This window comes from Leucoraja erinacea, chromosome 13 (genome assembly GCF_028641065.1).
Source record: "Leucoraja erinacea ecotype New England chromosome 13, Leri_hhj_1, whole genome shotgun sequence".
NCBI lineage: Eukaryota > Metazoa > Chordata > Chondrichthyes > Rajiformes > Rajidae > Leucoraja > Leucoraja erinaceus.
Window position 1 is genome coordinate 371,784 of NC_073389.1, and position 23,891 is coordinate 395,674.

At 45.9% G+C, this 23,891-nt stretch overlaps 1 protein-coding gene across 1 annotated transcript in view; it reads left to right on the forward strand.

Annotated features, from left to right (window-relative positions):
• The window catches only part of man1a2 (mannosidase, alpha, class 1A, member 2), a 170,442-nt gene that overhangs the window by 88,131 nt on the left and 58,420 nt on the right, over window positions 1-23,891 (forward strand). Inside the window, exons 4-5 of the mRNA XM_055644234.1 lie at window positions 6,381-6,499; window positions 14,192-14,272. Coding sequence (XP_055500209.1) covers window positions 6,381-6,499; window positions 14,192-14,272 — 200 coding nt within the window. The remainder of the gene's footprint in view (window positions 1-6,380; window positions 6,500-14,191; window positions 14,273-23,891) is intronic.

Consider the following 23,891-nt stretch of genomic DNA (forward strand, 5'->3'; position numbering starts at 1 on the left):
GTTTATGGGAAGAAGGCAGGAGAATGCATTTACCTTGTCTATTCCCCTCATGATTTTATAAATCCCAAAAGATTACCCATCGGCCTCCTGCGCTCCAAGGAATAAAGCCCTAGCCTGCTCAACCCCTGGCAATAAAAGTTCCGGGTTTGTATTATCCTGAAAACAAATGTCCATGTTTCACAAGCCTTAATGTCTGTTGACGCACATCGATCCCTTGACGTGTGTCAGTTCAACATTTGGTTACTTGGGCAAAGTTGTATTTGAAGACCAGGAATTCTAGCACAGTTCTACCAAGTGGCAGTGATCCCTGCTGTCTGTACACTACTGAGACGTGGATTTCCTGCAGCATGCACCTTTCAAGGCATTGAATGTACTATACACTGACAATGACAATTAAAGTTAAATCTGAATCTGAATGAATTACTAACAATGCTGTCTCTACAAACCCCTCCACATCCACTGGCAGGATAAACCAACTGATGTCCCTTGGCATTGAGGACTGAAGCATAGAACATAGAACATAGAAAATAGGTGCAGGAAGAGGCCATTTGGCCCTTTGCGCCAGCACTGCCATTCATTGTGATCATGGCTGATCGTCCCCTATCAATAACCCATGCCTGCCTTCTCCCCATATCCCTTGACCACTAGCCCCATGAGCTCTATCTAACTATCTCTTAAATCCATCCAGTGACTTGGCCTCCACTGCCCTCTGTGGCAGGGAATTCCATAAATTCACAACTCTCTGGTTGAAAACGTTTTTTCTCGCCTCAGTCTTAAATGGCCTCCCCTTTATTCTAAGACTGTGGCCTCTGGTTCTGGACTCGCCCCACATTGGGAACATTTTTCCTGCATCTAGCTTGTCCAGTCCTTTTATAATTTTATATGTTTCTATAAGATACCCCCTCATTCTTCTAAACTCCAGTGAATACAAGCCTAGTCTTTTCATTCTTTCCTCATATGACAGTCCCGCCATCCCAGGGATCAATCTCGTGAACCTACGCTGCACTGCCTCAATCACAAGGATGTCTTTCCTCAAATTAGGAGACCAAAACTGTACACAATACTCCAGATGTGGTCTCACCAGAGCCCTATACAACGCGTGAAGAACCTCTTTACTCCTATACTGAAATCCTCTTGTAGTGCCAAAATTCCAAATCCTCTGCTGTACCTGCACGCCAACTGTCAGTGACCGTGAAGGCTAACCCCATTGAGATAATAATCTCCATTATTGCCGCCTTAACCTCACATTTATTCACTTTTGCCACGCATCTGCCCACTCATTGCTGTCCAGGTCACCCTGCACCTCCTAAATCCTTTCAGTGACCCCAGCTGTACAAGGACACCCAGGTGCTCGTGTTGTCCTAATTCCCCCTCCAAATCACTAACCCCAAATTGACCGATCAAATCTGAGCACCCGGGAATGCCCTGTTTGCAGGTAGTTGCCAGGGTCTGTCAAAGGGTGGTACATGGAGATACATTTTGAAGGCACCAGCAGCTTTGCTAAGTAGGTGTCTTATCTCTGGTGATGCTCTGCAGTGGCCTAAGCAGCATCTTGCAGCCATCTTTTTTGCCTCGGGCTTATGAATCTGGTTTTAGGTTGGTGGACTAGATCCCCTTCAGTTTGCTATCTCCCTTGAGCATATATAAAAGATTGCTCATGGCTGGAAAAGATTAAGTACAGTGTCCATAAGATGGGAACACGTCGATTGACTTGGCCACTCACAGAATTGACCATTTTCTAGCTTTGAAAAATCTTATTTGTTGCTATAGCAGTATGTTTGGGATCATTGTCTTGCTGTAGAATGAACTGCCAGCCAATGAGTTTTGAGCCATTTGTTTGAACTTGACCAGATAGGGTGTGTCTATACACTTTAGAATTCATAATGCTATTACCATCAGCAGTTGTATCATCAATGAAGATAAGTGAGCTAATACCTTCAACAGCCATACATGTCCAGGCCATAACACCCACCACTGTGTTTCACAGATGAGGTGGTATGCTTTGGATCTTGGGTTTGTTCGAAGGGCCGAATGGCCTACTCCTGCACATATTTTCTATGTTTCTATGTTCCTTCTCTCCCCCATACTTTGCTCTTGCCGTCACTCTGATATATAAGTAAATCTTCGTATCATCTGTCCACAAGATCTTTTTCCAGAACTGTGGTTACTCTTTTAAGTACTCTTGGCAAACTGTAACCTGGCCATCTATTTTTTTGCTAATCTTGGTTTGCGTCTTGCCGTGTAGCCTCTGTATTTCTGTTCATGAAGTCTTCTGCAGACAGTGGTCATTGACAAATCCACACCTGGCTCCTGAAGAGTGTTTCTGATCTGTCGGACAGGTGTTTGGGGATTTTTCTTTATTATTGAGATAATTCTTCTGTCATCAGCTGTGGAGGTCTTCCATGGCCTGCCAGTCCCTTTACGATTAGTAAGCTCACCAGTGCTCTTTCTTCTTAATGATATTCCAAACAGTTGATTTTGGTAAGCCTAAGGTTTGGTTGATGTCTCTTAACAGATTTATTCTTGTTTTTGAGTCTCATAATGGCTTCTTTGACTTTCATTGGCACAACTTTGGTCCTTATGTTGATAAATAGCAATGAAAGTTTCCAAAGGTGATGGAAAGACTGGAGGAAAGACTAGGTGCTGAGAGCTCTCTTCTACCTGCATGAAGGAGGCAATTAAACACACCTGAGCAATTATAAACCCCCTGTGAAGTCATGTGTCCCTATGGTGCTCTGAAATGGGCAGGGACTATCTATAAACACTACTGTAATTTCTACACGGTGAAACCAAAATGTATAAAAATACACTTTAATAAAATCTGACAATGTGCACTTTGACCACATGTGATTTTTTTTCTATTACAAATTTCAAATTGTGGAGTACAGAGGCAAGTAAATAAATGACGGGCCTTTGTCCCAAACATTATGGAGGGCATTGTATGTTTGCAAAACCTCCCAAGAAATGTTTAACATCTCTGGCAAATCATGGCAACTCCTTGTTCCTGACCATTCAGATTGGGAAAGAGCATTTACAATGGTATTGAGAAGCAGGTCTGTTCATCAGGAGAATGTGGAACAGTGGACCTTCAACCAAAGGGTGGTCACGGTGGCGCAGCGGTAGATTTGCTGCCTTATAGCGAATGCAGCATCAGAGACCCAGGTTCGATCCTGACTATGGGTTCTACCTGTACGGAGTTTGTACGTTCTCCCCGTGACCTGTGTGGCTTTCTCTAAGATCTTCGGTTTCCTCCCACACTCCAAAGACGTATAGGTTTGTAGGTTAATGGGGTTGGTAAATGTTTTTTTTTTAATTGTCTCTAGTGGGTGATACTGTTAATGTGCGGGGATCGCTGGTCAGCACGGACCCTGTGGGCCGAAGGGATCTCCAAACTAAACCTTTCAGTGTACCAGTACCATGAAGCAAATTCTTCAGTCTGAAGATAGACACAGCACTGGAGTAACTCGGCAGGTCAGGCAACATCTCTCGTGTAAAGGATAGATGATGTTTCAAGTCGGGACCTTTCGCCACACCCCTGCTTTTCTTCTGCCTCCCTGGCGGAGTCCAAGAGTCTCACATCGGCCACCCCACGACTCTCAGAATTGGAAGACAATTATCCTCAACCTTGCCTTGGGAGAAGGAGATAACTTACGATGTTAAATCTTTGCGTATCAGTTTCTAGGTCGCTTGAATATTTAAAACTCATGACTTGCCTTTCCTACCTGAAGGATGTATGAACTACATAATGGGTGGCACAATGTTGCAGCTGGTTGAGTTTTTGGAGTGTAGGAGGAAACCGAAGATTTGGGAGAAAACCCACGCGATCATGGGGAGAACGCACAAACTCTGTACAGCCAGCACCTGCAGTCGGGATCAAACCCGGGTCTGTGACGCTGCAAGCTCTAAGGCAGCAACTATCACCGCTGCTCCACCGTGCCACAGCTGCTACCTCACAGTGTCAGTGACCTGGATTCGATCCAGACCTCTGTGTGGAGTTTGCACCTTCTCCCTGTGTATGGTATTACTGGAGCACATGGTATTCCTCCAGGTGCTCCAGATTCCTCCCACGGATTGGCAGGGTGCACGGATCTCGTACAGGACAGAGCCACGTCAGAGGCGAGAAGTTGGTATGGAGGGTGGTGTGGGAAAGGTTAGTGGGCAGAATAGGCAGGTGAAAGGCAGAGAGCGTGGAAGGAGGGTTGGTTTAAACTGCACGGATTTTAATGCAAGGGGCCTGACGGGTAAGGCGGATAAGCTCAGGTCATGGATAGGTACGAGCGACTGGGACGTTATAGCCATGACTGAAATCTGGTTAAGGGACGGGCAGGACTGGCAGCTCAATGTTCCGTGGTGCAGGAGTTTCTGGAGAGACAGGAGTGAGGGGAAAAAGAGGAGGGTGAGTTGCATTGTTGGTTAAGAAGGATGTCCCGGCAGTGGTCAGAGGTGTTTGGATAACATGCAAAACAAAGCTTTTCACTGTACCTCGATACATGTGACAATTGCTCTCTGGTGGGGTGCCACCAATAAAACGGAGCTGCGTTTTAGTCTCAAAAGTAAGTTGATGGAAGAATGTGATAACATGAATTTTCAGCTTTCAGGAAGCGGCTTTCATTGTGGACATTGATCACAAGAAATAATAGTAGAATTAGGCAATTCGGCCCATCAAGTCTACTCCATTCAATCATGGCTGATTTATCTCTTCCTCCTTACCCCATTCTCCTGCCTTCTCCACACAATCTCTGACACCCTTACAAATCAAGAATCTTTCTCTGCCTTAAAAATATCCACTGATTTAGCCACCATAGCCTTCTGTGTCAAAGAATTCCACAGATTCATCACCCTCGACTAAATAAATTTCTCCTCATCTTCTTAAAAGAAAGTCTTTAATTTTGAGGCTATGACCTCTCGTTGTAGACTCTCCCACTAGTGGAAACATCCTCTCCACAACCACTCTATCCAAGCCTTTCACTATTCTGTACATTTCAATGAGGTCCCCCCCCTCACTCTTCTAAATTCCAGCGAATACAGGCCCACTGCCGACAAATGCTTATGATAGGTTAACCTACTAATTCCTGGGATCATTCCTGTAAACCTCTGGACCCTTTCCAGAGCCAGGATATCCTTCCTCAGATATGGTGCCCAGTATTGCTCTCAATATTCCAAATTGGGTCTTACTAGCGTCTTATAGTGACTCAACATTACATCCCTGTTTTTGCATACAACCCCTCTTGAAATAAATATTAGCATTGAGTTTGCTTTCTTTACTATGATGCACAAGGAGTAATTGGTGTGACATCCACTTCTGAAGAACCCTTTACTACCGATTCCAATTCCTTTAATCATCTGCACTTGCCGATACTGGTAGCTTGTTGTTTTGTGTTACTGGTAGTAAGCTTGGATCTGGTGAGTTTTACCCCTCCATCTGTATGGCTCCATTCTATGCAGTCGCCTGCAGCATTTTGGCTTAGCAGTAAGGAGCCAGCTTGTGATAAGGCAGAACGGAGAGGCCACAGGGTTTGGAAAGCACAAATGGGTGAGAAGATGAAAGGTGACAGATACCTTGAGGGCGATGATTCCAGTATTCAGTCAGTTGCGAATGCGCTGTAAATATCTACTGAAATACAATGTAATATATTGGAATTACTCTGTGCAGTTGTGGTCACCCAACTAGGAAGGATGTCATTAAGCTGGAAATGGCGTGGAGAAGATTCACTGGGATGTAACGGAGACTGGAGGGTTTTAAATATGAGGAGAGATAGACAGGGGTGTAGGAGATCTAGGGGTGACATTGTAGGGGGTTATAAATGTGTAAAGCATGTACACAAGGTATGGTCATGATCTTAAAGTAGGGGGCACAGATTTAAAGTGAGAGAGGAAAGATTAAATAGGGACCCGAGGGGCAACATTTTTCAGTGTGGTGAGTATTAGCAACGAGCTGACAGAGGATATTATAGACCTGGGTGGAATTATAATATTTAAAAGACAATTAAACATACTGGGTGCATGGAAGGGAATGGTTTATGGCCAAATAACAGACATTTGGACAGATATATGGAAAATGAAACATTTAGAGGGATATGGGCCAAATGCGGGCAGGTGGGACTAGTGTAGATGCGGCATCTTGGTTGGCATGGGCAAGTTGGGCCAAAGGCTCTGCTTCTGTGCTGTATGGCTGTAACTCTATGAATCTAAATGCAGACAAATATGATAAACTCGGATAGTCATCTTGGTCAGCATGAATGAGTTGGGCTGAAAGGTATATTTCTGTGCTGTAAACGCCATGTCTGGATTCTCAAGTGTTGGTTGGGCAATCAGTTTTGATCAAATTTCAGTTATAAACAAACACCATGTAAACTATTGAATTTTGTTGTTTCTTTTAGGAAATTCTCAATTGGGTGCTACCATAGTGGATGCATTAGATACCCTCTTCATCATGGGTCTTTTTGATGAATTTCGAGATGGGAAAGAATGGATCGAGAAGAACCTAGATTTCAGTGTGGTAAGTCAGAAGAAGGGAAGTGTATTAATGGTAAACGTACTACATTGCCAGACTTCACACCCTGATATCACAATATTAGCACAGCTTTACATGGAAAAGGGGAGCTTATCTGTTCTTTCAATGCTAATATGATTTCACCCCATTTTACACTTTAGTTTCATGGGGCCCTTCCTCATATTGTTCTCTCCTACTCTCCTTACTGCCACAAATATATCCTCCTAGGCAGTCCCCTACACATCGATGGCTCCGTATTTTGCTAGATTTTCAATTAGTTTAAAACCTTTCAGATTGATAAATTGCTGGCAATCAAAATGTAACTGATGGTACAGAAAGCTGAATATGATTAGAGTAACTCAGCAGGGCAGGCTGAGTATAATTTGTTCTGCTATACTGTTATGGATATAACAGGATTGATGAATTAGGGGGCACTATTTGTATTTTGGGGGTTTTTAACGCAATTTTGATCAGGACCCAGATAACTACTGTATTTCCCGGCAATGAAATTTCACCTGCGTCAAATTTTGAGATAAGGACGGCGGGACAGGATCAAGGGTTTGGTTTCATCCAGGGGTCGGCAACATCGCCTGTGTGCCCCAGGACTTGCTGCAGTTCTCAGATCCCTCGCGTCCCCGGGACTGGCTGTAGCGCCCAGGTCGGCTGCGAGCCCCGGGACTGGCTGCAGTTCCCAAGTCGCATGCGAGCCCTGGGATTAGTAGAGAGAGAAAGAGAGAGAGAAGCCGGGACCGAGCAGCCAGCCTTCCGCCCAGTAGCTGTCCGCCAACCACACCTCCACTGGTTGCTCCTGTGTTGAAGGACACTGTGGCTGGCTGGCCGGCGGCCGACAGAAAGCGCTGAGGTGGCGGCCGGTTCCGTTGTCCGGTCCTGGCGGCCGCTCACAGCCACCCGAGCTACTTCCCTCCCCGGCCACAATGCGGTGGCTCCGCACCCGGAGCGCCGCGGCAGCGGTGAGTGAGTGAGTTGCTGGCATTATCCCCGACCCCCTCCTTCTCAACGCTCCTTTCTTCCCCGCAACTTTACACCTGGCGGCCGAACCAATTTGTGCAGCCCAGGCTATGCTGACCCGGGCTAGACTCCCCACATGCAGTGAAAGGAACTCTTTCCCACCCATCACCCAGTGGTGCTGTACTTTTACAGCCGCTTCCCACTTTACAGCCGTTTCCCATCAGCTGCCAGCAATGAGGGATATCCAAGTCTCTATCTCTTGGCTAACAACGTAACCTTTGGCCTCGAAGACACAGGTACATTTTTGTGCCTTATTTTTGGGTTAAAAATAGCATCTTCATTGCCGGGAAATACGGTACTTAAAAGTTACTGTGGAAATTGACAAGCAGAAAACAAACTGCTTGCAAATAAAAAACAGTCCAGGGAAAAATAAAACTTCAATGGAACTTGCCCGCAGTAATTAGAAACCGCTGTCTCTGAATAACTCAATCTATCAGTTTCACCGCGGCTAATCATTGAAATTGACAACCAGTTGCTTCTATTGAATTGTCTGCAATGATACACTCACCATCAAACAATGTGACATGCAGCCTTTAGTATTTTAGCTTGCAGCAACAAAAATAAACTTAAAGCAATTAAACAAATCTTTATTTTTGATGATCCTACAAGTAAACAAAAAAGCTTTGTTAATGCGAGTCTTAAATTTTCTGGCCCCCATTCCCCATTTCTGCATTGACACAGTTGTTTAATGCTATTTTCTCTAACACTAAGTTACTAGTGAATGCAAATTCTAAGAACTACCAGTACCGTAGCTGACCATGTCCATTATTCCTAATGTTACTTTAATAAAGAATTTAAGAAAGCAGAATTCTGGATTTGTCACAGTTTGATGGAGTCCATTTGGGTAACTTCTAGATGACTATTCCAAAGGGCAATGCAGTTTGGGTCAAGTTTGAGCCCCCTTTCTAACTAACACAGCCAGACCCCAGTCTACAAAGAATGGACCCTTCTACACCCACTTCTCCCCATTCACTGCTTCACACATACTTAAAGCAAGACTCCAGTCTGAAAAAACTGGACCCTTCCCCACCCACCCCTCTCCAATCACCACTTCACACCCATTTACCCACACCGTCTGTGCTGCACAACATCACTTCTCCATCATCTATAATATCATATCATATTCATATCTATCTACTATTAAAACTCTGTGTGTGTGGGTGTATGTCATTATTTTTTGCCTTTGATTTGTTACTCCGCCAAAACCACATGCAAAAACACCGAGATTTTTACCCGCAGGCTCACTCGGCATCACGCCCGCCCGCCCACTCCAACCTACCCTCCCCCCCCCAGCCCCCTGAAGAGCCGATGATGCGAGGCCATGGAGCTGACGCTCCATGGCCGATGGCTGCTGGGCGGCCCTACCCCTCTCCTCCCTCCCTTCTTAATATAATATCAATGGAGATGGTTAGTGTGTGTGTTTGAGAGAGGTTAGTGTGTGTGTGACGCTTCAGGCCGCACCCTCCCCTCGCAACCGCGCGTTGCGGGAACAGACCCAACGCGTCTGCACTTGGTCTAGTATTATTTAAAACTCTGTGTGTGTATGTGTGTCATTTTGCCTTTGAAACGTATCTCCTCGAAAACCAGACGCTGAAACGGGAAGATTTTTACATATTTCAGTAAAGACTTTCCTTGTGATTTTAGAAATCCACTCTGTACATTATTTTCCCGACTTTTTAATTAATATTGTTGGCCAATCTGACCTTTTTTTTTAAAAAATCTGACCGCTGCCCAGCTGCTGACGTTACAATAACAGTGAAATTTTTACTTCTGGTAGAAATTTTCCTTGTGATTTCAAATATCTAATCCTCGATAAATTTGGTGAATTGTTTCCCGAGATATTTACTAACATTTATCACCAAACTGACATTAAAAAAAAAATATAGGTTGCCCAGCTGCTGACTTCACAATGCCTTTCCTCGTAGCCCCGCCCCCCCCCCCCCCCCCCCCCTCTGCTGTCAATGCATGTGCTGTCAACACGCATGGTACAGTAGCCCTCTTCCCACCCCCCCCCCCCCCCCCCCCCCGGTTCTTCAAAAGGCGCAGAAAGAACGAGAAAGTTCTGCAGCAAAGATCCTACAGCTGCGCTCCGCGATAGAATCTTTGTTCTGCATGTCGCGAGGTCAACGGCAATCACGCGCTGAAGAGCTTTCTCCTCGCTGCCCGTGCAGCTCGTGAATCCACGCCCCTCCCCTCCTCTGCCCGCCCGCTCATTCAGCTGCCGGTTTTCCAGCTTTACGCAGCCCACTCCCTCGCCTGGCTCTTCTCCACTTCCCCCTCCGCTTCTCACCTCCTCCCCCCCTCTCTCCCGTTTGCTCTCTACCCATCACAGGGGGCGACCTCCTCTCCGTGTCTGTAACGATCGGCCGGTTGTCCACTGCTTTTGGCGGTCCTCAGCAAAGAGCCTATAGGATCTTTGGTCCTCAGATCGTTCCGGGCTCGCTTGGGCCCCCGACCTGCCTCCCCGCTGCATCTCTCCCTCTCTCTCTCCCCCCCCTCTCTCCCCCTCTCTCTCTCTCCTCTCCCTCCCCCTCTCTCTCCCTCTCCCCCTCTCTCTCTCCCTCTCCCCCCTCTCTCTCCCCCCCCTCTCCTCTCCCTCTCTCCCTCTCTCCTCCCCCCCCTCTCTCTCTCCCCTCCCTCTCTCCCCCTCTCCCCCCTCTCTCTCTCCCCCCTCTCTCTCTCTCCCCCCCTCTCTCTCCCTCCTCTCTCTCTCCCTCTCTCTCCCCCTCTCTCTCTCTCCCCCCCCTCTCTCTCCCCTCTCTCTCCCCCCCTCTCCCCCCTCCCCCTCTCTCTCTCCCCCTCTCTCTCTCCCCCTCTCTCTCCCCCCCCTCTCTCTCTCTCTCTCTCTCTCTCCCTCTCTCTCTATCTCCCCCCCTCTCTCTCTCTCCCCCTCTCTCTCTCTCTCTCCCCCTCTCTCTCTCCCCCTCTCTCCCCCCCTCTCTCTCTCTCTCTCTCTCCCTCTCCCTCCCTCCCCCCCCCTCCCCCCCCCTCTCTCCCCCCTCTCTCCCCTCTCTCTCTCCCCACTCTCCCTCTCTCTCTCCCTCCTCTCTGCCCACCTCTGTCTCCCCCTCTCTCTCTCCCCACCTCTCTCTCTCCCCTCCACCTCCCTCCTCTTCTACTCTCTTTCCCCACTTCCCCTCCCCTCCCACCCCCCTCTCTCCCCCCCTCCCCACCTCCTCTCTCCTCACCTCCCTCTCCCCCTCTCTCTCCCCACCTTCTCCTCCCCCCCTTCCACCCCCCCTCCACCTTCCCCTCCACCTCCTCCCCCCTCTGCCCCCCTCTCTCCCCCCCCCCCATCTTTGTCCTGTCTGTCCCCCCCCCATGTGTGTGTGTGGGGTCATTAGTGTGCGTAGTCAGCAGCACTCCACCCCCACCACCCCCCCCACAAGGGCCAGGAAGCGAGCGGGCAAGATCATCTGTGACCCCTCTCACCCTGGCCACAAACTCTTTGAATCACTTCCCTCTGGAAGGCGACTCCGGATTGTCAAAGCTGCCACAGCCAGACATAAAAACAGCATTTTTCCACAAGTAGTTGCTCTACTCAACAGCCAAAAATCTGTAGCCTCCTTTTCCTCTGATATTTTATTTAATTCACATGTTTAATCAATAATGTTTTATTATGAATGTTTAATGCTTTATGTATCATTCTTAACTGTCACTATGTCGTGTTGTCACTTGCGGGTGGAGCACCAAGGCAAATTCCTTGTATGTGAATACTTGGCCAATAAACGTATTCATTCATTCAATCATTCATTCATTCAGATAGAGCAATCCTCGAATTGCTGGGACATCATTGCTCAGCAAGTTCCACCTGCTGGCCAAACCCTGTCAATGCAGGCATATTTGCAATATTTTCAAACATTGGATCCAAGCATGCAGTACAGGTGCACAACCTTTTATCCGAAAGCCTTGGGACCAGACACTTGTCGGATTTCGGACATTTTCGGATTTCCGAATGGAAGATTTTTAGCGTAGATTAGGTGGGTAGCGCGGGCGGCTTGAAAAGTCTGAAGCAGCTGCCTCCTCCCCGGAGACCGGGAGAATCATTGCATAAATGTTAGTCAGTTAGTTTGGAGGGATTTTATGTGGTGGTGGTGGAGTGAAGGGGGAAACTTTAATTCTTAGTCCCCTACCTGGTCGGCGACTCCCAACCTCGCGGAGCTGGGGGCTTCGTCCGGCCGCGGGCGGCGCCGGTTGGAGCTCCGACCCCGGCAACTCTACCCCTGGCTGCGCGGCTCCAAATCCAGCGACGCTCCGCGAATGTTGGGTCGGCGGCCACAGCGCTCCGGAGCTTGCCGCACGGCGACCCGGTAAGGCATTGCCCGCTCCCCGCTGGTATCCCAGCGCTGCGACGCCGCCGACTCCTGACATTCCGGGCCGCGCTGGATTTGGAGCGCCTCGCAGCCAGGGGTAGAGTTGCCGGGGTCGAAGCTACAACCGGCGCCGCCCGCAGCCCCACCGGCCACAGCGCTGCGGAGCTTACTGCACGGCGACCCGGTAAGGCATTGACCGCTCCCCGCCTCTCCGACCAGGTAGGGGACTAAGAATTAAAGTTTACCCCTTCACCCCCCCTTCACATAAAAGCCCTCCAAACTAACTGACTAACATTTAAGCAATGATTTACAGATGTTTAAGCGTCTCCCGGTCTCCGGGGAGGAGGCAGCCGCTACAGTAGTACAGACCTGGGTTGACCGTGGGTCGTTTCGGGTCAAGTTTGGCGCCAAACACGAGCTTTGGTGCGCAGACGACATCTGGAAAAAATGGCCGGTTTTCTGAGTTTTTCGGTTTCCGGAACACCGGATAAAAGGTTGTGCACCTGTAGTATATATTTCTAAAAACATATGTATTGCAGGTGAAAGGGTTAATGTAAATCCCACGAGAAGTGTTGATATTTAGTTAAAATTATAAAATCTTACTGCAGCTTCCATTGTACGAAGGTTCAGTCACTTTTTATACTGAATAAGTTAGAAGGTAGAAATCTAATTGGTATTACCCACTTTTAATCTCATTGGAAGATGCGTTCTAATATTGAATCTATTATATGCCAAAATGATAAAGTGAAAGAGAAATAATTGGATTCTGTATATTTAGATCCCCTATCTGCATAGCAGTCTGTGACGAGTAAAATTGACTTTGACTTTGACTGACTTTCCTTGTGTTTTAATAGTATGCGTTAAATGTATGTTTTAGTGTACTTTAGCTTGTTTTATGTGGGGGGGGGTGTTGGGGGAAGCTTTTTCTAACCTCTTACCTCGACGGAGTTGCTATTTTTATCCGTATCATATCCCCGTCCGCACTGCGGCCTAATATCGAGGAGCTGGTGGCCGTTGCTGGAGACTGAATTTGAGCGCTGCACTTCCCATCGCGGAGCTCGCGATCACTTTGCCAGGGATAGACCTCGGATCTCCAACTGTGGGTGCTTGCGGACTTAACATCACAGAGCTCGCAGTCTCTGGTTAGAGACCGACTTCGAGAACTCCATGCCGCAGGAGCTTTGACCGCCCCGACACGGGAGCTTCGACCGCCGGCTGCGGGAGCATCGACCGGCGGCTGCGGGAGCTTTAATCACCCCGATGGATGGTTCGACTGCCCCAACCGCGGGAGAATAAAGAGGAAGAAGTTTGGACTTTTTTGCCTTCCATCACAGGAATGTGGGAAATCCGCTGTTGTGGACGTTTATGTTAAGTCTTATGTAGTTGTATGTCGTTGCTTTTTTTCTTTTTTTTTGTCGTATGGCTGTATGGTAATTCACATCGCACTGTATCTTAATTGGTATGTGTGCCAATAAAAGACCTTTGAGACCTCTGAAACCATTCCTCAACTACCTCCTCCGGCAACTCGTTCCAAAAGATAGCGCTCAGATTCTTTCCCCCTTCACCTTAAACCATGTCCTCCAGTTCCCAATTCCCCTATTCTGGGCAAGAGACTGCATCTACCTGATCTATCCCTCTCATGATTTTATATACCTCCATAAGATCACCCATTATCCTCCTGCGCTCCAGGGAATAGGGTACCAGCCTGGTTAATCTCTCGCTGTAACTCAGACCCTCGAGTCCTGGCAACATCCTTATGCATTTTCCGTGCACACTTTTTAACTTGACAACATCTTTCCTAAAACATAGTGTCCAGAACAGAATACAATGCTCTAAATGTGGCCTCACTAAAGTCTTGTATAACTGCAACATAACCTCCCAACTTCTATACTACTGCTAATGCTGAGTAAAGTTAGCAGTTTTTAAATTTCAGTATTTGTCTCCTAAAAAAAAATCAGTGATCACCAGACAGACAATTGGACAATTTGTTATGTATCAAGAAAACAGTGGCACAGCAGGTAGAACCGCTGCCTCGCAGCCCCAGAGATACAGATTGGATCCTGATCTCGGGTGCTGTCTGTGTGGAGTTTGCACGTTCTCCCTGTGTGTTTCCTCCGGGTGCTCCGGTTTCCTCCTATGTCCCAAACACATGTGGGTTTATAGGTTAGCTGGTCTCCATAAATTACCCAGCGTGTAGCGAGTGGATGAGAAAGTGGGATAACATGGAACTTGTGTGAACAGATGATTGATGGTCGGTGTTTCCATACCGTATCTTTCAGACGCTCAAAAAACTATCGGACTTCAAATTTAATATTGATAAATGTTGTCACAGCTTAATTCTGTTTTTTTTCCACAGAATGCAGAAGTCTCTGTCTTTGAAGTGAATATCAGGTTCATTGGAGGCCTTCTGGCTGCCTATTATCTCTCAGGAGAAGAGGTACAGTGTAACTATTAATTTTAATAAATGTTCCGTATCCTTGCAATTATGGAGGTTTATAAATCTTGTTGAATTGCCTTTGTACAGGTTTTAATATAGGTGGAGAAACATAATGCCAAAAATAACCAATTAAATGTTGAATTTGCCTTTTGAAAGTGAAAAATTATCTTTGGCCCGAAATATAATTGGACCACTCGCACATATACACACACATTGGCTAAAGAACAGTCAGAAGTAACGAAGATAGACACAAAATGCTGGAGTAACTCAGTGGGACAGGCAGCATCTCTGGGTGATGTTTCAGGTTGAGACCCTTCTTCAGACTGAAGAAGGGCCTCGACCCAGAGATGCTGTCTGTTCCGCTGAGTTACACCAGCTTTTTGTGTCTATTTTTGGTTTAAACCAGCATCTGCAGCTCTTTCCGACACAGATCAGAAGTAGCTTTAGGCAAACAACTGATCTCGGTACACCCAAAACCCATCTTCTCTAAAGCATGTCAAGAACGTGATGGAATGCTCTGTTTGCCTGGATGAGTGCAGCTCCCATTACCATCATTGGCAAATCTTAATGTCAGGACTTGGCTGGGGCTGGAATAGGAATACAGGTTCCAGTGCTTCCATCAGTCCAGATTGGCTGTGAAATGTTCTGTCTTGCTGCCAGTGCGGTTGCAGTTTAATGGGACTGTATTTTCACTCCTTTGGTAAATCTGCCCTTGAACCTGTGCTGGATTAGAAACCGTGCAAAATGCTATTTCTCTAATTAGTGGTAGGTGGCTGAAAAGTAAGATAGACACAAAGTGCTGGAGTAACTCAGGGTCAGGCAGAGGGTCAAGAAAGGTCCCAACCCAAAATGTCTCCTATCCCTTTTCTCCAGCGATGTTGCCTGAGCCTCTGAGATTCCAGCACTTTGTGTCTATCTGGGGTATAAACCAGCATCCTTGTTTCTACAGCTGGAAAGTAAGTACAGGCACACAAAGTAAGTATGTGTGTTTGATTTATGCATTTTTGTAATAAAGCTAATAACCGAATTGATGCATTGTATTTTTTTTAAATAACTTGCTCAAATTTACACCTGTTTAAATTTCTGTTTAATTTAGGCGTTTTTGAATTCTACACGCTGTTTTTCTGGAATGTAACACCCATGTAAAATGCAAGGTGTCTATAGTTCTGCTTTTATTACTTACATGGTTTTAATTGCCTTTATTAGTGTTGTCTGTGTATAGATTTATGTTTATCAGGAAAAATTGTTAATAATTTATGTTGGAGACACTAGGAACTGCAGATGCTGATTTTCAAAAGAACAAAAGTGCTGGAGTAACTCAGTGGATCAGGCAGCATCTCTGGAGAACATGGATGGGTGACATTTCAGGGCGGGGGGGACACTTCTTCAGACTGATTCTTTGATTTATTTTCTTTTTGTGCCGAGCATTGGTGAATGCCAAGGGCAAACAAATATTTAGTGGCCCCAATCATCTTGACAGCCTGCGAGTGTGGGTCATAAGGACATGCGATCATGTGATGGGAGTAGAATTAGGCCATTCGGCCCATTGTATACTGCGCCATCCAATCATGGATGATCTATCTCTCCCTTCTAACCCCATTCTCCTGCCTTCTCCCCATAACCCCTGACACCTGGACTAATCAAGAATCTATCTCTCTGCCTTAAAAATATCCACTGACTTGGCCTCCACAGCCTTCCATGGCAAATAATTCCACAGATTCACCACCTAATGAAATTTCTCCTTGTCTCCTTCCTAAAAGAACGTCTTTTAATTTTGAGACTATGACCTCTGGTCATAGACTCTCCCACTAGTGGAAACATCCTCTCCACATCTATTCTATCCAAACCTTTCACTGTTCTTTGTGTTTCAATGAGGTCCCCCCTCATTCTTCTAAACTCCAGGAGTACAGGCCCAGTGCCGACAAATGCTCACCATAGGTTATCCTCATTCCTGGGATCATTCTTGTAAATCTCCTCTCGACCCTCTCCAGAGACAACACATCCTTTCTCAGATATGGTGCCCAAAATTGCTCACAATACTCCAAATGCGGTCTTACCAGCGCCTTATACAGCCTCAGCATTACATCCCTGATTTTGTATACAAGCCCTCTTGAAATATATGCTCGCATTGAGTTTGCATTCTTTACTACCGATTCGTCTTGCAGATTAACTTTTTGGGAATCCTGCACCAGCACTCCCAAGTCCCTTTGCACCTCTGATTCCTGGATTCTCACCCCTTTTAGAAAATAGTCTACACCTTTATTCCTACCACCAAAATGCATGACTCCACACTATGCAACACTATATCCCATCTCTGCTCACTCTCCCAACCTGTCCAAGTCCTTCTGCAAAGTCCCTGCTTTCTCTACACTACCTGCCCTTCCACCTATTTTCGTATCATCCGCAAACCTGGCCACAAAGCCTTCATTCCCGTCGTCCAAATAATGTATATACCACGTGAAGAGTAGCGGCCCCAGCACTGACCCCCTGCGGAACTAGTCACTGGCAGGCAACCAGTAAAAGCCCCCTTTATTGCCACTCTTTGTCTTCTGCCATCCAGCCAACCTGCTATCCATGCTAGTATATGCCCTTTGATACCGTGGGCTCTCATCTTCCTTAACAGCCTCACGTGTAGCACCTTATCAAAGGCTTTCTGAAAATCTACTGACTCTCCTTTGTCTGTCCTGCTATTTACTTCAATGAATTCCAGCAAATTTCTCAAGCAAGTCCTCCCCTTCATAAAGCCATGCTGACTTTGGCCTATTTTATCGTGAACTTCTAAGTACTCCGTAACCTCATCCTTTATAAGGAACTCTAAAATGTTACCAACCACGGAAGTCAGACTAACCGATTGTAAGACTAACCGATTCTGCTTTGCTCCCTTCTTGTGCAGCGGGGGTAATTTTGGCAATTTTTCATTCATCTTGGACCTCTCCTGTCTCTAGTGATTCTTGAAATATCACTGTCAATGCCTCCACAATCTCTAAAGCCACCTCTTTCAGAACCCCAGGGTGCAGTCTATGTGGTCCAGGTGACTTATCCACCTTCAGTCATTTCATCTTCCCAAGAACCTTCTCCCTAGCAATGGCCACTCCTCCACTAATTTCCACCCCCTGAATCTCCTGAATTTCAGGCACGTTGCTGGTGTCTTCCACTGTGAAGACTGATGCAAAAAAGCTATTCAACTCCTCCGCCATTTCTTTATTCCCCATTATCATTCCTCCTGCATCATTCTCCAGTGGTCTAATGTCCACTCTTGCCTTTCTTACTCTTTATATAACTGAAGAAACTCTTGCTATCCTCTTTTATATTATTCGCTAGCTTACCTTCGTATTTCATCTTTTTTCTCCATATTGCCTTTTTACTGTAGTTACCTTCTGTTGTTCTTTAAAAGCTTCCCAATCCTCCGTCTTCCCACTTATGTTTGCATATGTTATACATTTTCTCTTTTAGATTTATACTGTCCTTGACTTCCCTTGTCAGCCACGGTCGCCTCTTTCTCACCCTAGAATCTTTCTTCCTCTTTGGAATGAAAAGATCCTGCATCTACCGAATTATTCCCAGAAATTCCTGCCATAGCTGTTCCCCGTCACCCCTCTCTAGGGCCCCTTTCCATCAACTTTGGCCGGCTCCTCCCTCATGCCTTTGCTCAGCTGTAATACCGACACATCCGATATTACCTTCTCCCTCTCAAATTGCAGATTAAAATTTATCATGTTGAGGTCACTACTGGTTCCTTTACCTTGTATTCCCTTAATCCGGTTCATTACATAACATGAAATCCAGAATTGCCTTTTCCTTGGTTGGCTCCACTACAAGCTGCTCTAACAATCCATCTCGGAGGCACTCTACAAATTCCCTTTCTTGGGGTCCAGTACCAACCTGATTTTCCCAGTCTCCCTGCATATTGAAATCACCCATGACCACCGTAGGTAGCATTACCTTTTTTACATGCCAATATTATATCCTGACGGAACTTGTACCCTATATCCTGGCTACTGTTTGGGGGCCTGTAAATAACTCCCATTGGAATATTTTTACACTTATCATTTTTCTGTTCCATCCACAATGACTCCACATCTTCTGATCCTATGTCACTCCTCACTAAGGACTGAATTTCATTCCCAACCAACAGAGCTACCCCACCCCCACTGCCCACTTTTCCGTTTTTCTGACCCTGAATATTCAGCTCACAGCTCCAATCCTCTTGTGGCCACGTCTCTGTAATGCCTACAACATCATGCCTGCCAATTTCCAGCTGTGCATTGGTTTGGCTGCCTATCAAAGATAACACACAGTGCTGGAGTAACTCAGCAAGTCAGGAAGCATCTCGCATCTCGCATCTCGCATCTCTGGTTTACTGTATTTGTTTCCTTAAAAAAAATCAATATGATCAACAGAAAGATAATTGGGCATTTTTTTGTCTTCCTCTGATCCATCACATGTCAGGCTTTGCCCCCCCCCCCCCCCCCCCACCTCTCTGTTGCAGGATTCCCCTTGCTGCAATCAGTCTGAAGAAGAGCCCCGAAGCAAAATGTTGTCTGTCCATTCCCTCCACCGATGCTGTTTATAATCATGTGTATTCTTTCTGGATAACTTGCAATAAAAAGCTTTTCACTATACCTCCGTACACGTGATAATAATAAACTAAGCTGAACCATGTTCTCCAGAGATGCTGTGTGGCCTGCTGAGTTTCTCCAGCACTTGGTGGTTATTCGTTTTGGAACACCAGCATCTGCAGCGCCTTGTGTGGCTATCAAAGGTGTTCTGTGACATGCTGCCCCTGCTGAAACAGTCCTACCCTGGCACATGGCCAAGAGTTACGAGCTCAGCCTCCAGCAGAAGGCTGCGTTGAGTGCCGTGCTGGATCAAATTACATGGTGTAGGGCCAAGCAATCAACCATATTTGGGGAAACAAAACCTGCCCATTGTTTACTGTTTAGTCTGAAGATCAAGCATGGAAAGTGGCCCTTTGTCCCACCGAGTCCACACCAAACATAGATCACCCATTCGCACTAGATCTATGTTGTTCCACTTTCTCATCCACTCCCTACACACTATGGGGCAATTTACAGAGGCTCATTAACCTACAAACCCGCACGTCTTTGGCATGTGGGAGGAAACCGGAGCACCTGGTGGAAACCCACGTGGTCACAGGGAGAACATGTAACCTCCACACACAGACAGCATCCAAAGTCAGGATTGAACCCTGGTCTCTGGCGCTGGAGGGAGCAGCTCTACCACCACGCTGCCTTTGTTATTGTTTTTTATTATTTTCGTAACGTTGGGTGTTGATGCCCAAGGAATATTGTTGTACCCTGGTATATATGACAATAAATGAATCTAATCAAAAACACAAAGTGCTTGAGGAACTTCGGCAGTCAGCCATCATCTGAGCAGGGGGAATGGGCAGACGATGGATCGGGTCCGAACCCCTCTTCAGATTCGGATGGTGTCAAAGAAGTTAATGTAATCTATACGTACAATGGACATTAAAAAAAATGTTATCACATAATAGAGAAAGTGGAATAATTAAAGCTCAATGAATTACAGGCACAGTAACCACAATGGTGCAAAATCACAAAGGCACAAACTACACTTGGTTCATAAGTTCCAGGAGCAGAATTATGCCATTCGGCCCATCAAGTCTACTCCGCCAAGTAGAATTTAGTTTTCATTGTGAAGCGATCTTCCCAGCATGGTTGTCAGGGGTGAGAGCTGAGCTTGCTGTTCATATTGATATGTGTACACGAATGTCAGTGTTTTCAACAGGATATCATGAAGAAAGAGATGTGAGGGCTTGGGTAGAGTGCTGTATTATGCACTTGGCAAGTGAAATGTAAAGCAGTGAAGTTTAAAGTGGTTCTTTGCAGTAAGAAGAATGAAGGAAAGTAATGCAGTAATGAACTGCAGCTGCTACTTGCAGATGATATTTGGGGCAACAAAATCTGCCCATTGTTTACAGTTTAATTTAGAGTTACAGCAAGGAAATAGACCCTTCCACACTGACCATCAATCACCAGTTCACACTGGTTAACAATAAAAAGGACACAAAGTGCTGGAGCAACCTAGCAGGTCGGGCACCATCTCTGGAGAGCATGTATTCAGATCACATGTATTCATCTTCAGACTGATTGTGGAAGGAAGCTGGAAGAGAGGAGGGGCAGGACAAAGCCTGCTTTGAAACTAATGAGGATGGTTTTCTGTACTTTTATCGCCCTGCCGTAAAGGGGTTCAAGATCGTAGGCAAATGTTGAAGCCCGAGAAACTAACAGCTAATCTTTGGTTTCTCAGTGAAAAGATTAGGGTGGAAAGTTGAAATATAATCTATCAAATTCACGGCAAATTTTCAAATGTGGTGTTACATTTCAAGTTCGCCACCTTGAACATTCTCCAGTTTTGGGGCAAGGTTCATTTATTGTCATATATACCCGGGTGCAACAATATTCCTTGCCCACATGAGCATCAAGCCCCAACGTTACGAAATACGTGTATACCCAGGAACAAAGAGACCAAAAAGGCAGAGCCAAACTCAAATGCTGCAGTCAGGAACTGTTTAATTGAACCACTTAATTTGTTGAACACAGTATAGTATGTGTAAAAATAATTTAAATTCATATTTTTATTAGCAAATTAGTATTTGATTTTTACTTCCAATATAACCTTTTCTCCATGCACAATTCCATGCAGGTGTGTGGGTGGCAGTGCAGAAATGTGCTTTGAAAGATCAAAGATACTTGCATTGAAAATATTTAGAAGTCAACTTGTACACCACGTGAATCAAATGTTAAAAATCTGTACTTGCATCGCCAGCTAGTAAATAATAATATTAAATCATACAGTTGAAACATTAAATTGTTTTATTGCTTCATATTATGTCAGGTGGAAACATTAAGTAGTCTAATTAAATATCTAAATGTTTCCTGCAGTCCAATGCACTTGGGCACTTTGCCAAGATTCTCAGAACAATGCCTTGATTCTGAGAACAATGTCTTAAGTTGGAAGCAAACTGCACTCCTTCCTTTGGCTACACAATTTGCACATCTATCCTTATCTCACACTTGTTGCCTCTTCATCTCTGGTCTTTGTTCAACCATCTACCTATTAAAACCTTCTCCTTACATGGATTCACTTAGGCTTTATCCAGGCCTGGCTTTATCCTGCCTCACCCTCTCTTCCAGCTTTCTTCCACACACCACAATCAGTTTGAAGATGGATCTCAATCGGAAACATCGTAGTCTGTGGGCCAGAGGGGCCTACCGAGCAACCTACTTGATCCTTTGATCCTACTTCTTGGGTGTTTGTTCATTTTGTTCATTGGTATCTCTTCTGTCGGAAAAAATGATGTACCCAAGAAAAAAACTCATTTGGACTATGTTTTTTATTTCAATCCCTTATTTCAATCTGTCAAAATAGTGTTTTTTTCGCACTTTGCCCTCTTCCATCATCCCATGTCAACCGGAAAGCAAATCCAGATTTTCGTGTTCGGCACTGGAAGCGTGATGATGGGGATGAAGCATTCAAACTGTGTACAAGACAAGAGCTGGCATGGATGCTTTCCCGAAAAGCGAGTAATGAGCAAGGTCAAGAGCTTCCAGCTTGGGCTGGATTTGTCTCAGCAACAGGTGCCTTCAAATGTGACCACAATTGACTACTATCCTGTGATCAATCATCCCATCATGGAATGTTCAAGAGTGTTTACGAGCTTCTGAAGAAGCAAGTCATGAGGTTGGCCAAGAATATGTCATTACAACATTCGACTTGGGTGTCTGCATGAAGGCAGATCCTCTTGTGTGGAGTCATCCTGCAAAGTACAAGAAACATATTGTGTTGATTGACACATTTTATGTCATTTGTGCATACTTCAAAATGCTTGGAAAGTAAATGGAAGGATCTGGACTTCAGGATGTCCAGGTGTAATCAGGACATGTCTACTGGTTCTATGAAATGTTATGACAGGAAAGAACTCCGACAGAAGCCTGCACTGCCACAAGATGATGGTGAGTGCTTGGAGAGGCTCCTTCTTGATGAATTCCTGTCTATGGCTGGAAAAGATGCAGTGCTGTCCGGTATACCAGAGGAATCAAAGGGCATCTTTCAAGAGTTAATCCAATCGCCAACAAAGCAGGCACTTGAAGTCATGGCCAATGCAGATCTCAACACATTGATGGAGACGTATAAGAGCTTCAAAGCTGATGTTTGAAAAGGATCTCTTGGGAAGACTGCGCTATTTTGGTTGTCGTACATAGATTCTGTGTGGATTGCTCTCTCATTGATTAGGTCTGTGAAAGAGAACAACTTTCCGTTGTACTTGCACTGTCTGTTTCTTATGCCCGATCTCATCTTCACCTTTGCTGGTCACCATTACTCCCGCTCTCTGGCCTACCTTGCTGTGGTCTTGGCAAACATCGAAGAATCACATCCCGGTGCCCTGGCTTTCCTCAAAAGAGGTGCCACAGTGTCGCTAGGTCAATCATACCAGGAAACGGATGAGCTGTTGACAAAACGATTGAGGAGACGATCATGAAGCATGGCAAATCTCGAGGTGGTGGTAGTGGTGTTGGGCTCTGTGGCATCTTGGAGAATCACAGTGCTTATCAGAGATGGATTCGAACTTCAACAGAAAGGGCACACTTTCTTTCTGCAACTCTCAGCCTCACAGACATGACTTCTGGTACCAATCGCTGAAGCAAACACAGAGATCAACAACCAACTGAGATAAGGAAAAGTGAAGCATGTGTAAAGAAAGCCATTGATGCTGTAAAGAGCTTCCTGAATCTTTTTGATGTAGATGACAAGTCTGGGTTGTATGTACTCTCTTCTGGTGCACGTGTTCCGGCTGAAGTTGAAAAAGGTGTCATAAAAGTCCTTACCACAGGGAAAGAGCAGAAAGTGAAGTTCATCAGAGAGGGGGGGAGGGCTTTCTGGAGCGCTGGTATGGGTGTTGTTGGCTGCAGTGGTTACTGGTCTCCAGAGGGCTAGTGTGAACATTGTGGATCAAATGGATTCTTGGGGTGGCAGCTCTGTCCCTCAAGTCTGATGTGCTGGCAACTCACTCACGGCTGGTGGGCTGGCAGTTGACTCGCGGCTATTCCTTGAAATTCCATTTCAAGCAGAGTGCAAGGCCACCAAATTCAAATCCATTTTCCTACCATTTCAAGCAGGGTGCAAGGCCACCAAATTCAGGTTCAGTTTCCTACCACTTCAAGCAGGGTGCAAGGCCACCAAATTCAAGTGCAGTTTCATACCATTTCAAGCAGGGTGCAAAGCCACCAAATTCAAGTGCAGTTTCATACCATTTCAAGGATGGTGCAAGGTCACCAAATTCAAATGCAGTTTCATACCATTTCATGCAGGGTGCAACGACACCACAGTCAAATGCAGTTTCATACCATTTCGTGCAAGGCCACCACATTCAAATGCAGTTTCATACTATTTCAAGCAGGGTGAAACCACCATAAAGCCACACAGTAGACATTCAGTGTGTTCAGTTGATTCACAGCTCAGACAGTCGTGACCTCTCCCTACCGCATCATGCAGAGACTGAGCCACACCCACACTTCCGGGTTTTATAATCCCTCCCCCTCCCACCGGAAAAGGTGTGGCCTTCATGGCGTGA